Source organism: Gracilinanus agilis, chromosome 3, assembly GCF_016433145.1.
Source record: "Gracilinanus agilis isolate LMUSP501 chromosome 3, AgileGrace, whole genome shotgun sequence".
Classification (NCBI taxonomy): domain Eukaryota; kingdom Metazoa; phylum Chordata; class Mammalia; order Didelphimorphia; family Didelphidae; genus Gracilinanus; species Gracilinanus agilis.
The window spans coordinates 594,981,546-594,998,766 of NC_058132.1; the positions used below are offsets into that span (position 1 = coordinate 594,981,546).

At 38.3% G+C, this 17,221-nt stretch overlaps 1 protein-coding gene across 1 annotated transcript in view; it reads right to left on the reverse strand.

Annotated features, from left to right (window-relative positions):
• Positions 1-17,221, reverse strand: part of TRAK2 (trafficking kinesin protein 2) — a 51,604-nt gene that overhangs the window by 16,199 nt on the left and 18,184 nt on the right. The window contains exons 6-10 of the mRNA XM_044669400.1: positions 14,131-14,209; positions 9,392-9,522; positions 8,642-8,716; positions 5,087-5,224; positions 588-603 (exon numbers count right to left, since the gene is read on the reverse strand). Coding sequence (XP_044525335.1) covers positions 588-603; positions 5,087-5,224; positions 8,642-8,716; positions 9,392-9,522; positions 14,131-14,209 — 439 coding nt within the window. The remainder of the gene's footprint in view (positions 1-587; positions 604-5,086; positions 5,225-8,641; positions 8,717-9,391; positions 9,523-14,130; positions 14,210-17,221) is intronic.

Consider the following 17,221-nt stretch of genomic DNA (forward strand, 5'->3'; position numbering starts at 1 on the left):
CAACAACTTTAGCAAAGTGGCAGGATACAAAATAAATGCACATAAATGATCAGCATTTCTATACATTTCCAACACACTAGAGCAGCAAGAAGTAGAAAGAGAAACACCATTTAAAATCACCCTAGACAATATAAAATACTTAGGAATCTATCTACCAAAACAAACACAGCAATTATATGAAAACAACTACAAAACACTTTCCAAACAAATAAAACTGGATCTAAACAATTGGAAAGCCATTGATTGCTCATGGTTAGGACGAGCTAACATAATAAAAATGACAATTCTACCCAAATTAATTGACCTATTTAGCGCCATACCTATCAAGCTACCAAAAAACTTCTTTACTGAATTAGAAAAAACTATAACAAATTTCATTTGGAATAACAAAAGATCAAGAACATCAAGGGAAATAATGAAAAAAAATGTGAAGGAAGGGGGCCTAGCACTACCAGATATTAAACTATACTATAAAGCAGCAGTCATCAAAATAATATGGTACTGGCTAAGAGATAGAGAGGAGGATCAATGGAATAGACTTGGGATAAATGACATCAGCAAGACAGTGTATGATAAACCCAAAGAGCCCAACTTTTGGGACATGAATCCACTATTTGACAAAAACTGCTGGGAAATTTGGAAAACAATATGGGAGAGATTAGGCCTAGATCAACATCTCACACCCTACACCAAGATAAATTCAGAATGGGTAAATGACTTGAATATAAAGAGGGAAACTATAAACAAGTTAAGTGAACACAGAATAGTTTACTTGTCAGATCTGTGGGAAAGGAAAGACTTTAAAACCAAGCAAGAGTTAGAGAAAATTACAAAATGTAAATTAAATGGTTTTGATTATATTAAACTAAAAAGTTTCTGTACAAACAAAAACAATGTAGTCAAAATCAGAAGGGAAACAACAAATTGGGAAAAAATCTTTATAACGAAAAACTCTGACAGGGGTCTAATTACTCAAATATACAAGGAGTTAAAGCACTTGTATAAAAAATCAAGCCATTCCCCAATTGATAAATGGGCAAGAGACATGAATAGGCAATTTTCAGGTAAAGAAATCAAAACTATCAATAAGCACATGAGAAAGTGTTCCAAATCTCTAATAATTAGAGAAATGCAAATCAAAACAACTCTGAGGTACCACCTCACACCTAGCAGATTGGCTAAAATGAAAGAAGGGGAGAGTAATGAATGTTGGAGGGGATGTGGCAAAATTGGGACATTACGGCATTGCTGGTGGAGCTGTGAACTGATCCAGCCATTCTGGCTGGCAATTTGGAATCATGCTCAAAGGGCTATAAAAGAATGCCTGCCCTTTGATCCAGCCATACCATTGTTGGTTTTGTACTCCAAAGAGATCATAGATAAACAGACTTGTACGAAAATATTTATAGCTGTGCTTTTTGTGGTGGCAACAAATTGGAAAATGAGGGGATGTCCTTCAATTGGGGAATGGCTGAACAAACTGTGGTATATGCGGGTGATGGAATACTATTGTGCTAAAAGGAATAATAAACTGGAGGAGTTCCAGGCGAACTGGAGAGACCTCCGGGAACAGATGCAGAGCGAAAGGAGCAGAGCCAGAAGAACTCTGTACACAGAGACTGATATACTATGGTAAAATTGAATGTAATGGACCTCTGCACCAGCAGCAATACAATGACCCAGGACAATTCTGAGGGATTTATGGTAAAGAATGCTACCCACACTCAGAGGAAGGACTGCAGGAGAGGAAACATATAAGAAAAACAACTGCTTGAATGCATGGGTCGGGGTGGACATGATTGAGGGTGTGGACTCGAAACTACCACACCAATGCAACTACCAACAATTTGGAAATTGGTCTTGATCAAGGACATATGACAAAACTAGTGGAAATGTGCGTCGGCCATGGGTGGGGGGAGTGCGGGGGGTGAAGGGGAAAGGAGGAGCATGAATCATGTAACCATGTTAAAAATGAATATTAATAAATGTTTGAAAAAAAAAAGAGGGGTAGGAGGTGATGTGGCAAAATTGGAACACTAATACACTGCTGGTGGGATTGTGAATTGATCCAACCATTCTGGAAGGCAATTTGGAATTATGCCCAAAGGACTTTAAAAGATGCCTGCCCTATGATCCAGCCATACCACTGCTAGATTTGTACCCCAAAGAGATAATAATAGCCACACTCTTTGTGATGGCAAAAAATTGGAAAACGAGGGGGTGTTCCATGATTGGGAAATGGCTGAACAAATAGTGGTATATGCTGGTCATGGAATACTATTGTGCTGTAAGGAGAATTTCTATATGTACTGGAAGAATCTCCAGGAACTGATCCAGAATGAAGGGAGCAAAACTAAGAGAACATTATGCACAGAAAGTGATCAAATGTAATGGACTTCTCTATTAGCAGCAATGCAATGATCCAGGACAATCCCGAGGGAATTATGAGAAAAAATGCTATCCACATTGAGAGAAAGAACTGTGGGAGTAGAAACACAGAAGAAAAACATAATATGACTTATCACTTGTTTATATGAGTACATGATTTGGGGTTTTGGTTTCAAAAGATTGCTCTCTTGCAAAAATTGATAATATGGAAATAGGCTTCAAGTTATAACATTTGTATAACCCAGAGGAATTGCTTGTCAGTTCCAGAGGGGAAAGAAAAGAGGGGAGAGAAAGAAAATGTATCATATAAATATGGAAAAACATTTTGAAAAATTAAAAATTAAATTAAAAAAGAGGTAGTAAAAATAATCAGGATCTCTGATATCTCTACAGAAATGTACAGAGTGAGCATGTTCAGAGAGAAATGAAATAAACTAGAGATTTTAATGCAAGGCGGCAACTCTGACTTCATAAGTATCATTGAAACTTCTTGGGATGTGACTCATAAGTATACCTTATAAGAAAGAGATTAGGTAAAAAAGGCAGTGAGTTTTCTTCCTGAGAGGCAATCCACAAACCAGAAACCAATTCTGGGCATGCATGGAAAATGTAATTAAGGTAATTCAGAATTAATACAAAGGAATGACAAGGTCCTGTAAGCATAATGGCAGGGATGACAACAGCCAGAATGAGTTGAAGTTAATGGAAAATGCCAACAATAATAAGGGTTTCTTAGGTTATGTTTGGGGCAAGACAAAGATTAAGGAGCTGGGTCTGCTGCTTGGGGTGGATTTATAGGTCTGACTACATCCTAGTATACTGAAAGAATTTAAAAGCTGTGATTCATCCATCACTATTAGGGATGTCTGTTTTTTCCTTTATTTTTTCTCCCCAAATAACAAAAAACTATTTTCTCTCCCACTTGTCTCCTACACTGAAAAAAAAACAACCCTCATTACAAACATGTATTGTCAAGCCAAACAAATCCTACACTGGTCCAAAAAATAAAAAAAAGATCCAAATGTCCAAAAAGTATGCTCAATTTACACCCTAAATTCATTACTTCTCTGTCAGGAAGTGGGTGGTATGATGGCTAGGCTACAGTATACCTGGAGTTCAGGAGGGAATATGGCAAAATCTACAATGTAAAAACTTTTGGACAAGATAGGGAAATGTGGGCTAGATAACAGAAATGTCAAGTTCATCTGGAACTAGTTGAATAGTTAGTAGTACCGATCTAGAGAGAGGTATCTAGTCGAGTCCCATAGGGCTCTATCCTTAGGTATGTTCTGCTCAACAATTATAAGTTATATAGATGATGGCATCTTTTATATGATATAAAGTTGAGATGGATAGTTAATAAGTTAGATGACAGAATCAATATCCTAAAAAGGTCTTAAAATTTACATTAAAGACGAGTGCACAAACACAAAAGAGTGACAATCCCCGTGAAAGACTGAAGGAGGCTTTCATTTTGTGGACTGAAAACTCAACACAAGCCAAAAGAAAAGGGAATAGCAACATGAGCAGGGCTCATGTGTGCTTAGATGGCATCAATAAAGAGAAACAACAGTGCCCTGAATAAGGGAAGTGAGAGTCTTGCTGCTGCACTCAGCTTTGTCAGCCACCATCTGGAGTATTTTGTTCAGCTCTGGCTGCTAGCTTTTAAAAGGGGCAGGGCCAAACTGGGATTGGTACAGAACACAATAACCAGGAGAGGGTCCGGCTTCTGCGTGGGGTGTCACAAGGATGCACCAAAAGAATGTTTTGCCTGGAGAGGACCTCAGGGTGGAGGATGATGGAAGACAGCCTCACAGAAAATGAGTTATGCTTGTCTTACTTATAAACAAGGCAACATTAGGAACCACAGAAGTTGTAGTTTTATTTCAACTACAAGGAAAACTAATGGTTTGTTCCAAGAGGTAATGAAAGCCTCCTCTTGAGAGGCAACAGGCCCTACATGACTCTCCTTCTCCTTACTCACAAACTTCATCTCTCCCTCCTCCCCCTTTTCCTTTTCCTCAGCAAAGAGCCTCAGCTCAAGATTTACTGGGAAAGTTGAAGGAGGGAAAATAGTGGGGCGCATGCTTCAAAGGAGCTCCAAGACAGCAAGGTAAAGGACAAATAAAATAATGAAAAATATGAGCATTCCAATCTCATATTTGCATCTACCTCAAATGACCATTAAAGCAACTGCTTCCTCATAGGAAGAAAACGTTTCTTCTTCTCCAGGCTGCACCCTGGACTTCTCCCATGGTGCTTTAGTCCCACAACCTGAGAACCATGGCAGCCCTTGAGACACGCAGAGTGGAAGATGCTCTCTCACTGACAGGATGGTTCCTCCAAGAACTTCCACTTAAAGGTGGTGCCAAGCCAGCCTCGTCTCCATCCTCTCTGGGCTGCATTTGGACTTCCTCTTCTAAGACCTTGCTGGAGATCGGGGTTGGTCCCCATCCCTCAGTCCCCCCTTTAGCTTCCTTTTATAGACTGTCTTTTCTTATTCAATGTGAGCTCCCTAAGGGCAGAGACTGTCTATTTGTATTCCCAGGTCTTAGTACAGTGCCTGGCACATAGTAGGTGCTTAATAAATGTTCACTGATTGGTTGCTGACTAACTGTCCTAATGGTATCACAGCTTAAAGCACATAGTTCAAAACTTTTTTCCCTTTAATACTATGTACAACCTTTGCTTTTCTTACCGCAGAAAATGCTCCACACTGTTGGGGGCCATATACATGTGCTGCAGGGCTGGATCTACTCCGAAGTTCCTTAACTTCTTCTTGAGATTCGTGTAGCATTCCCAGACACTCTGCATTCCGATCCTGTAATTCATGTAGCTGCAAGGCCAGATGGGAATAATCAATACAGCTTACTTACTACCTTTTCTGAACAATAATGAAAGAAAATTTCTCAACTAGTCAGCAAGCTTTCCCCAGGAAGCAATGGACTTTTTTCCAGTATAGCTACACCAACAGCTTCTATCCTAAAATTTAAATTTATAATCTAGAGCAGTGATGGGCAAACTACTGCCCACAATGTGCCCCCTGAAATATTCTATCCAGCTGTGCAACATCATTCCTAATCTGACAAATACAACGAATAGTATACAATACAATGAAACTTTGAAAGAGTTGCCTTAGAAACAGACTGACCGATGAGCATTTGCTTTCCTTTGGCCCCCTCTTTAAAAAGTTTGCCCATCACTGCTCTAGAGGAATAATGACAGTGCATTTATATAATGCTTTAAAGTTTGCAAAGTATTATCTCATTTGATCATCAAATTTATTATCTTATTTGATCAAATTTGTCATCCCATTTGAATGTCAAGAAGGAAACAGGCTAGCTATAAGTAATATTCATAGAGTATTCATGAGTTTTCCAAATATACTTCTCAATTTTAAAAAATACTAAAGTCAGAAAAATTAAGAATTAGTTTTTAGGGGGCCGCTGGGTAACTCAGCGGGTTGAAAGCCAGGCCAAGAGATGGGAGGTTCTGGGTTTAAATCTAGCCTCAGACACTTCCTAGCTATGTGACCCTGGGCAAGTCACTTAACCCCTACTGCCTAGATCTTACCACTTTTCTGCTTTGGAACCAATACAAAGTATTGATTCTAAGGCAGAAAGTAAGGGTTTAAAAAAAATAATTAGTTTTTACCTTACTTTCAGGTACTTAAACTTTCTAAACAAAAGATTTACTTCCTGGGTTGAGAATCATCCTTTATGGTTAAATAGGTCTATTTAAATAGTGCCTCAGAGAAGGTAGACATTTAATAACTGGCTAATTGAGAGCAAAATGTTTTTTCTACTGAATTCCTTGTAGCATTTATCTTTTAGAGGCCTAATTAATTCACATATACCACGTAAACTAACAACAAAATCTTGTATTTCTATAATGCTTTATAGTTTGCAAAGTCTTTCTCTCTCACTCCAAGGTAGGTAGCAAGGATTATTATCCACATTTTGCAGATGAGGGATTTGCCTGAGGTCACACAGATTATATCAGAGATGGTTATACATTTGAAAGCATTTTAGTAGACTGGTACATTTTAAGAAACCTTAGAAAATTGGATTGGTCTTCTAATTGTTTTGCTTAAATATTTGTTTAATCCTTTGGCAGCCCTCTAAGAGTATAAATTTCAAGGAAAGTTGCCATCTGCTTTCCTGATGAAATCAGAGAACAAAGAAACCAATACAATGCACATATGAATTTGTGCATTGTTGGAGAACATGGGATTCTTTGGTCATTTTTCCTAGTCACAGGGAGACATTTTTAAAGCAGTGTCATTAAAGCAAAAGGATCGTCTGAAAGAAGGAATACAGTCTCCTACATTTCCCCCAGACTCACACATGGAGAAGTCCACAAATTTTATATTATTAAGTTTTGCAAAAGCTCAATGCCTCATGTCTCTTCTCTTCACCACTATCTTACCTCATTTATCCGTGAAGATCAACATTAATCCCTTCTTTCCAATTGCTAACGGGTTCTTCAATAATTAATCAAGAGTACCAATCTTTTAAATTTATTATTTAAATTTAATTATTAGTGATTTGATTGAGAGTCATCATTTCAGTTGAAAAATATTTATTGATAATCCCTATTCTCTTATAAACTCTCTTAAAAATCACCTTGACTTTTAATTCTTTTTTTAAAAAGAATGTATAGCTGTCTTAATAAATCTGATTCTAAAATAAATTCCTCTCTCCCTGTCTCTCTCTCTGAAACTTTTACCTTCTATCTTTTTTTTTTTTTTTTTTTTAAACCCTTACCTTCCATCTTGGAGTCAATACTGTGTATTGGCTCCGAGGCAGAAGAGTGGTAAAGGTAGGCAATGGGGGTCAAGTGACTTGCCCAGGGTCACACAGCTAGGAAGTGTCTGAGGCCAGATTTGAACCTAGGACTTCTAGGTCTGGCTCTCAATCCACTGAGCCACCCAGCTGTCCCCTTTACCTTCCATCTTAAGAGTCAATATTGTGTTTTGGTTCTAAAGCATAAGAGCAGAGACTTGCCCAGGTTCATACAGTGTTTGAGGCCTTATTTGAAACCAGGACCTCCTTTCTCTAGGTTTCTCTCTATCCACTGAGCCACCTAGCTGCCCCTTCTAATCACTCTTTTTTTTTTTAAACCCTTGTACTTCGGTGTATTGTCTCATAGGTGGAAGATTGGTAAGGGTGGGCAATGGGGGTCAAGTGACTTGCCCAGGGTCACACAGCTGGGAAGTGGCTGAGGCCGGGTTTGAACATAGGACCTCCTGTCTCTAGGCCTGACTCTCACTCCACTGAGCTACCCAGCTGCCCCCCCTTCTAATCACTCTTACTCGTTAGTTAGCACATCATATTCCAATTTTGTCTTTTTCTTTTTTTTTTTTTTTAGAAATAATAACAATAATAATTATAGTTAACATTTATGTACCATGTTACGGTTTGCAAAATCCTATACATATTTTATCTAACTAGATCCTCATAACAGCCCTGGGAGGTAGTTGCTATTGTTACCTCCATTTTACAGATGAGGAAATCGAGGTTGAAAAAGGTTAACTGACTCGCTAGGGTCACAGAGCTAGTAAATGTCTGAGTCTGAGACTCGGGTCGGGTCTTCCTGACTCTAAGCACTCTTCACCACTGTGACATCTAGCTGCCCTGAAATGCTTCAATGGATCCTTGATCTCACACAATACCAGTTCAAGCCACTCATGCCTGCTCTTCCCTCAGAGCATTCTCCTCACTCCTACGTGTCCTCCCAGAAGCTCTGACACTGGGAAAAACCAGTGGAGCACCATGTACCAGCCATCTTCTTTTTTCATAGGATTACTGATGAGAGATCACCGAATCCCTCATTTCTATGATTTATTTTCAACTTCTGAGGGTTTCTGGTAGTTTTGCTTCTTTTTTGGTGTTTCTATTGCTGTTTTTAAATAATATGTTGACGAATTAGGCTTCTTTATAACAATGAACTCTGCCATGCTCATCTGAGATTGTTGACTATGTAAAAGAAACTGTCTTGCTTTTTACATGGTCATTCAAGTTGTACTAAAAAAAATCTATTTTTAATGAAGAATTGCACAAAATTCAAGATTTTTTGTTCATAGAACATGCAAATAATAATCCATAGATCTTTCCTGATGAAATTTTAAAAAATCATTGTTTTTCTCTATTTTTCTAAATATATAATTCTTCATAAAAAGCACTAAAGAATTAGCAAGCCTTCCATTTACTAGAAAAAGAAAGACACAAAAAAAGGCAAGAAAATAAATTACCTCCATTGTCAGCTGTCTTTGGGCATCTTTGGAAGCTTGTAAGTGAAGCCTCAGTTCCTCTTTTTCAATTACATGCTAATACAACATAAAAAAAATTAATGTTAAGCATATAATTCTTTTTGTTGGAGGAAGCATATGATAGAAGGAATTCTGATATGAATAATAGTGACTCCCCAAATGTCAACTTTATAAAAGTCTATGAACTTATAATTAGAAAATAATTTTACAAGTCTATAAAAGTATGATACCAACAAAAACTATTTCTTCTCCAAGTTGTTCAGGAAACTATAAGCATTATTTACAAATAGGTGCCATGGCAGCCTACTGAGTTAGGTGAATATTGTTATTCCTTTTTCCAAAAAAAGGTTCAGAGGCGGGATAAAGGGTAGCTGTATTGCAAACACAGACAATGGTGTAAGCAATGGTGCTGAGCCAAAAACGGTAAGGTCAGAGGCTGACTGGAGCCATTCCCATAGGTCTCCAGTTCTAGGCTAAGCAGACAACTTTCCCTGCTAGCCAAGGAAGAAGCCGGGTAGATTGCTGGCAGGGAATGATTCAGGAGAGATGGGCATTATGAACACTGAATTGGCAGTGGTGCACTGGACAGACTGGACTGATAAGGAAGCCCTTAAGGTGAGAGCCCAGCCCACTGGGGAGGGGCAGGTGTGAAAGACGTGACCCAGGTAAGGAAGGACAGACTTAGAATACTCTGTGAGCCAATGAGAGGGTGACTGGCTCCTTTCAACCTACTTCTTTCAGTTTGTGCTGAAGGTCAACGATCTGAGACAGAAGGGAGGAGATCTCTTCCTGGTATCGAATCAGTTCATCACTCTTCCCTGATAACTCCTCTGTCATCCTGGACATCTGAGCATTGGTTTCACCTGAGAGTTAGATGTAATTAAAAGAACATTTCTTATAGATATCAGGCAACCAGGGAAACAAATAGAATTTCTCAGCCCAACCACTGAGCCATAAAGTGCAACTCAGATCGCTGGTGCCCTTTTATTTTAGCTGCCTTTCCTAGATGAGGACATCTAGAAAGTTTTACCTTGAATGGGCACTGATTTCAGGGATATCCCTTTCATTTCAAGGGCAGATATGTTTTGAAATAATGTAGCATATATTTTAATTGGGCATTTTTTGATCCAGTACTTCAAAAGATCATAAATTTAGAGCCAGTGCAGAAGCACCCTTGTAAATACAAGGAATTAGACAATCTTGTTAAGTTTTATATCCTAAAGATAAGAAAAACAACTCAGGTAGAGTTAAATCAAGGTAGACTTAGTCAAGCTAAACAAATTTTACTTCTTAAGATGGGGTAGCAATTCAGACATAACTTCTTTTTTTTTTTTAAATTATTTTCCAGGCATAACTTCTTTTTTTTTTTAGAAAAATTTTCCATGGTTACATGATTCATGTTCTTTCTCTCACCTCTACCCCCTCCACCCCACCCCACCCCCATAGCCGACGCACATTTCCACTGGGTTTTACAAGGCATAACTTCTTTAAGATATTTTTTTGGGGGGGTATGATATAATCGTGTTTAAGGTGTTAAAATGAAATCTGAGGCAAAGGTAAGCTAGCATTTTTTTTTAACTTAGTCATATTCTAATGGAGTTAAAAAATAACAAAAGTAACACAAGACCTATTTAGAGGAAAAAGACTTCACCAAATGAAACCTAATCCTTTCCACCTACCCCATTTCACTTCTCAAAGGCTTCTGACTGAGTTTTCCTTGGGGAGAATGCTCATGATCATCTGTACTATAACCTGATTAAACTTAAAAACCCCAAAAGATTTGACTTGAAAAGTATCTGAAAAATGAAAGAAATGATTACTTGCTTACTGAAAAGGGAGGCAAAGCCCTTATTACTCAAAAGATAAGAAGTCTAATTTACAAGTCAGATTTTCAGCAAGTCAGTAAAATAATGAACATCTTTTTGGGGAAATTTCTAAAAGTTATGCCATTCTTTCACACTCATGTTAAGCTCTGAGAATTCCAAGGTAAAAATAAATATTTCAAAAATAAATTTTAAATTTTAGAGGAAAGAATAGCACATCAAAACATAGAAAACTAAATCCCTCTACCTCCCTCCCCTTAGCTTTTTTTTTTTTTAAGTTAGAAAAGCCTTTTAAGTTGATGGAGAGTTTATTAGACTTCAAGGGATAATAAAAAGCAACCAGAAACCTAGCTTTGCAATTTAGTAGCTGTGTGAAGTCCTTTTACCTATTTGAGATTTATTTCCTCATCAGTAAAAGAAGGGATTTGATTTTTAGTTTCTTATAGCACTAAAATTCTGTGATAACTTAATCTAGATGCTTACATGCTAAATGAATGGGAAGGGCTAATATCCACACTCACTATATAAATTATAGCCTTCTTTACTTTGGTGATTTTTTTTTCTATCTTCTTTTCTCCCCCTTCCCTTTTTCTTTATTATTCTTTCTTTCCTAGGCAGCTAGGTGCCTTTTGGATAGAATGCTGGGTCTGAGGTCAGGAAGATCTGAGTTCAAATCCAGTCTCAGGCACTTACTGGGCAAGTCACTTAACCTTGTTTACCTCAGTTCCTTATCTGTAAAATGAGCTGGAGAAAGACTTGGCAAATGACTCCAATATCTTTGCCAAGAAAACTCCAAATGAAGTCATAAAGAGTTGGACATGTTGGACATGTCCAGGGACATAAAATATAAATTAATCTTCATTTATGTCATTTTCAATTGATAGTTATGGGTGGCAGCGGTCCTTGTCGGAAAGCGCTCCCTTTTCCTTCTCTGAGGTGACATGCTGGCAGTCTTTTTTTCCCCAAACCATTTCAGTTGGTGTACTTTGGTATTATTTATAGCAATACAGGTCTGATGTAGATGATGCAGTGGATAGAGTGCTGGGTCTGGAGTCAGGAAGACTCATCTTTCTGAGTTCAAATCTGGTTAACTCACTCAACCCCATTTGCTTCTTATAAAAGGATCACTTTGATATTCATTATTTAATGTCTCTTTATAGCTGTATATCTTCTGCATGTAATCCCATCAGATAATCAGTATTTTAGTGATAAGTTGTACTTAATGATCAAAGTTACTGACTGGTTAGTCTTGTATTAAATCATACATCAGTAGCGGGGGCAGCTGGGTATCTCAGTGGATTGAGAGCCAGACCTAGAGATGGGAGGTCCTGGGTTCAATTCTGGCCTCAGACACTTCCCAGCTGTGTGACCCTGGGCAAGTCACTTGACCCCCATTGCCTACCCTTACCACTCTTCTGCCTTGGAGCCAATACACAGTATTGACTCCAGGACAGAAGGTAAGGGTTTAAAAAAAAAATCATACATCAGTAATCAATAATCCTAGTGTTAGTAAAAATAAGGTGGAAAATTCCCTGTAGTACCTTGCCAAGGGGATTTTGCATATGTCTTCATTATCCTAGAATATATCCAGGAGGATCTGAGGCTGTACTATTATTATTTAGCTACAGATTAAACTTGACTGTCTTTATATCATTATATATGGCTTGGAAGGATTATCAGAGTGGTTCCAGCTTTTGCTGCTACTAAGCCACCATCTTGGCTCTGCCTCTATATCAATATATATAGAACAGCAGCTACATAAGCTACCTTATAGAATGGATGGGCTGCCCTATCGTGAAGATGCCCCACCAGGGGAAAGAAGATCCAGTTTGGCTGACCCCTTCTGGGGTGGATGTGTGTAATCTGGCTATTTTGCCTATGGTATAAATACTTGTCAATTAAAAAGTTCTGCATCTGGGGGCAGCTGGGTGGCTCAGTGGATTGAGAGCCAGGCCTAGAGACAGGAGGTCCTAGGTTCAAATCCGGCCTCAGACACTTCCTAGGTGTGTGACTCTGGGCAAGTCACTTGACCCCCATTGCCTACCCTTACCACTCTTCTGCTCTGGAACCAATACATGGTATTGATTCTAGGGCAGAAGGTAAGGGTTTAAAAAAATTTTTTTTCTTAGTTAAAACATTTTTAAAAGCTTTGCAACTCAGAAAATGCTGAGTGTCTTGAGATCCTAAATCTGTAATTTAAAGTCTCACAATAAAGTCAGTTTTGCTAAGAAGATTGTTTCCCATGTAATGGGAAAAGGATAAAGATGGGAGAAGATTTAAGAGAATTGGAAGGCTGTCTTTAAGGCACATACTAGTAACTCAAGGGAAAGGATTTTAGCAGGCAGAAGGCAGAGGAGGAACAGTTTAGAAGGGACAACTGCTAGAGGGACCTGACTTTCTGTCCAGAAATGGTGGAGGAAAGGCGGGCTTATTGGAGCTCATCTACCTCACCTGACTGAGGAGGAGGAGTATACTCCTAATTCATCTTTGGAGGTACTCTATTTAACTGGGAAAGATCTAGAACAGGATCTGACCATACCTGCTGTACTTTTCAGAAGGTTTATCTAAAAAAATACTGTCAGATTGGTTTTGAGGTTTTACCCCAGGGGTCAGACCCCCTCAAGTGAACTTAGCCAGTGGAGTTCATTCATAATAGTTTTTGGAGACAGCTTTTGGGGAATAAATCAAACCAACTACTGAGGGTCATAGATAGTCAGCTTAGTCAGTTTTGGGCATACCTAGATAGAAACATGGAGTTGTTAGCCAGAAGAAACAGAAGGCTCCCTCTTGCAAAGGATGTAGAAGACTGTGGGAAATTAGCTAGATCCCTTAGAGTTAGGGACCTCTTGTTCTGATCCTTAGTTTGTATTCCCTCTTAAAATAAAAGAGATAGTTTTTTTCTTTTTTTAATCAATTATCTTCAAGGAGTTTGTGTAACTGGCCCAGTGATAGAAAGTGATTCAGTTTCACTCTCACTAATCGGAGGTTAGAATACCTGGCAGGGTATTCAAGGGGATCCTTGAATGGATCTACCACTCTCCACATCTGTGGAACTCTCCCTATATATTCTTTTTTTTACCCAGTAATCTTTTACACTGTTTCCTTATCAGTAAGATGAGTTAGAGAAGGAAATGGCAAACCACTCTTGTATCTTTGCCAAGAAAATCCCAAATGGGGTCACAAAGAGTTGGACACAACTGAAACGACTGAATAACAGCTAGGGGCATATGAAGTTTAATATCTGAAAATTAAATTTGATGCTTTATTTCACATTATGGATCTTTATAGCCACAGAATCATAAGGACCCTGGGTATCACCCTAGTTAACCTTTCTCATTTAATCAAGAAAACTGAGGCGACATACCAAGATATTCAAATGTACTTCTTCAAATTGCTGATTGAAATGTTCTCAGGGAAATCTTCTATTTGACTTTTAAATTGAAATTTAGCCATTTACAAACTTGAGGTTTATGAAACACAAAATGTAAGCTTCTTAGGGATAGGGACTACTTCATTTTTGTCTTTGAATCTTTCAGACTCTATTTAATGTTTTATACACAGTAGGTGCTTAATTGAAAGAGGGAATAAGTAGGCCTTAAATTGACTATACTTGGAATTCCAATGAAAGAATGGAACTCTAATACTCACGGAGTTCTTTAACACAGTCATTGACAAGTTGCTGCTCCTTCTCTTCATAAGTAATTGTTTCAGTCTTTATGTCACAAGCCTTCAATAGAAACAAAAGGACAGTGAGTTCTATAATAGAAATGTATTTTAATTCTTTAATAATATGAAGTATGAGTGAAACAACCTTTATATCTCATCTGAGATATGAAGATATTCAAATTCATGAAATACATTCATAAAACTATGCAACTGGAAAGCTGAAGTATCTGCTAATAACACTTACACAGAATTTTAACAAGGCAAACTAAAAATAACTTGATACTTACTTCTCATGCAATCAGACTAACCCAGGTAGTATATTAGCCTGAGGACACTCTAAACATACATATACCAAGGATGCAATAAACTTTTTTGCTGTTGTTCTTCAGAAGTAGGTGACGGAGAAAAGTGAATGAGGAAAAGATGGTGTTATGACTAAGACTCTATAAATATAAAACAGAGTAATATGGACTAGAAAGATGAAAACCAAGATAACATGTAGCATAAAGTGTTCTAGTTCTATAGGGAAGGCAAAAATTATGAAAGGAATTTTTATTGCAATCCTTGTGAGCAATTGGTTAGCAGATTGGTAGGAAATTTAAAAAATAAAGCACAAATATCTACAAAATGAAACAGTCTAGGTTTGGAACCCAAATTCCTACTCACTCCTCTGGGTGAAAATTTGGAGTATTAACCAGTATATTAATAACTTGCAGCAGGAATTGTGCCAGGTCACAAATGACAGACACACCTTGCCATCACCTACTGTTCTCACCAACTCTGACTCTTTGTCTGACAAAGAATATCTTCTCTTCATCAAGGTCCACCCTCAATGCCTTTGGGTCTTTTCTAGGAGCTTGCTCCCTTATTTGCTATCACCTCTCCCTCCTCTGTTCTTCAGTCTCTCCCTCTATACTTCCCCAAGTCTTCCCCATCCTAAAAAATCTTCACTTGACCCTAATGTCCTTTCACAATCAAACCCCTACACAGATTATCTTCACTTCCTCTATTTGCACTCACTTTTTAATCAACTGTTCTAACATGGACAACCTCAACATTCGATGGTACTACTTTCTTCAAGTTGCTAAATGCTAAGTTGGAGGTATTTTCTCAATTTTATTTTTTTAGACTTCTGCGGCACTGCTAATCGCGCTATGCTCCTGAATACTCTTTCCTTCTTGTGACTCCTTTCTCTCTTGATTCTCCTTCTATCTATCTGACTACTCCTCAGTCTCTTTTACTGGATCATTATCCATGTTCCACCCCCTAAAGAAACCCTCTTTTTTCTTGGTGATCTTTTCAGCTACTATGAATTCATTATCATCTTTATACACATGAACCTCAAATCTATTTATCCAGTTCTAGTCCATCTCCTAAGCTATTGTCCTGCAACATCAGCTGCTAAGAACATTTCCAAGTGCATATTGAAAAAGCACCTCCAGCTCAACATGTCTAAATAGAACTCATTTTTTCTTCTAAAACCCACCCTTCTTCCTAAAGTCCCCATTTCCTTCAAGGAAATGCTCATTCTTCAAGTCACCCAGATCAGCATTCTTCACCATCCTTTACTCTTCCTTCTACCTCACACCTCATATCCTCCAATCAGTTGTTAAATTCCACTTCCAGGGCCTAAGTCTTCTTCCAGGCCTTCCTTCTCTTATCAAGTTTTGCCTTCTAGCAACAGCCTTTTAGTTGTTCTCCATATTTCCAGGATTTCCCTAACCAACATATTCTTCACAGAGTGTCCAAACTGATATTCCTAAAGTGTTTAATCATGTCATTGCCCTACAGAATTGGGTACAAACTCTTCTGGCTGGCATTTAAAGCCCTTCATAGTCTGGTCCCAATCTATCATATCACATCTCTTCCCCTCATTAACACTGTGTTCCAGCTTAAATGGTCTATATTCCTATGTTATCTTTTACCTCCTTGCCTCTATGACTTGAATGAGGTGTCTCCTATGACTACAATGCATTACCTTCATCCCTCTACCTCTCCAAATAACTATCCTTTTTAAAGGATCAGATCACAAGTCCCTTACAAAAGGCCTTTCCTGATTCCCCCAGTTATGACTGTTTTCCTCCCCTCTTCCCTACCTTAAAGCTTTGTATTTATCTTGTATAGTTTGTATAGGTCTAACCCTTAAAGAGTTTACATTAGAATGTAAACTCTTTAAGGGTTAGACCTGATTTTTTTATTTATTTAGAGCCCTTACCTTCCATCTTAGAATCAATACTGTGTATTGGTTCCAAGGCAGAAGAGTGGTAAGGACTAGGCAATGGGGATTAAGTGACTTGTCCAGGATCACACAGCTAGGAAGTGTCTGAAGCTAGACTTGAACCTACAGTATCTTCTGCATAATTGCCACTTAATAAGTGTCTGCTGTGTGAATGATGAAAATTCCATACACATTTAAGCACCTACTGTGAGAACAAGCCCTTCACTCTTCCCACAGTCCTAACTTAACACACTTTAAAAGAGAGAGGACACTGAGGGAGACAAACATGTTTAGATAAGGCATAGCTGATGTTAACTCACTCACCAGGATATGCAGAATTGGAGGTGATGAGGATAGGAAAAGGAGGCCTCTAGTTAGGGGAAAAGGTTAAGGCAGGCTTGAGATGTGAATTCAGGAGTCACCTGCAAAGCAGTGATGAGCTGAAAGCATGGGAATGGAACACTAAGCTCACTGAGGGAGGGAAAGGGTAAGGATCTTACAGAATATCTACCTCCTTTTAGGTAATGAGAGAAGGAAGAAAAGTCAGGGAGGTAGAATCACAAGATATCAGACTCAAGAAGGACAACAGGATCATAGATTTAAAAGGTTTCAAATTAATCCAACTCTTTCACTTGACAGAATGGAATTGAGTGAGACTCAGGGAGATTAAACTGCCCAGGGTGACATAGGTAGGAAGCAGCAGGATGGGGATTCAAACTCAGGTTTTCTGACTCCACACTGAGAGATCTTTTCACTAGCATCCTGCTTTTCATTATGACTTAAGGGAATAAATCCCAATACATTGAAAACACTATTTAGGTTAGATCTTCTGGATGGAGAAGAAATAGTTAATGA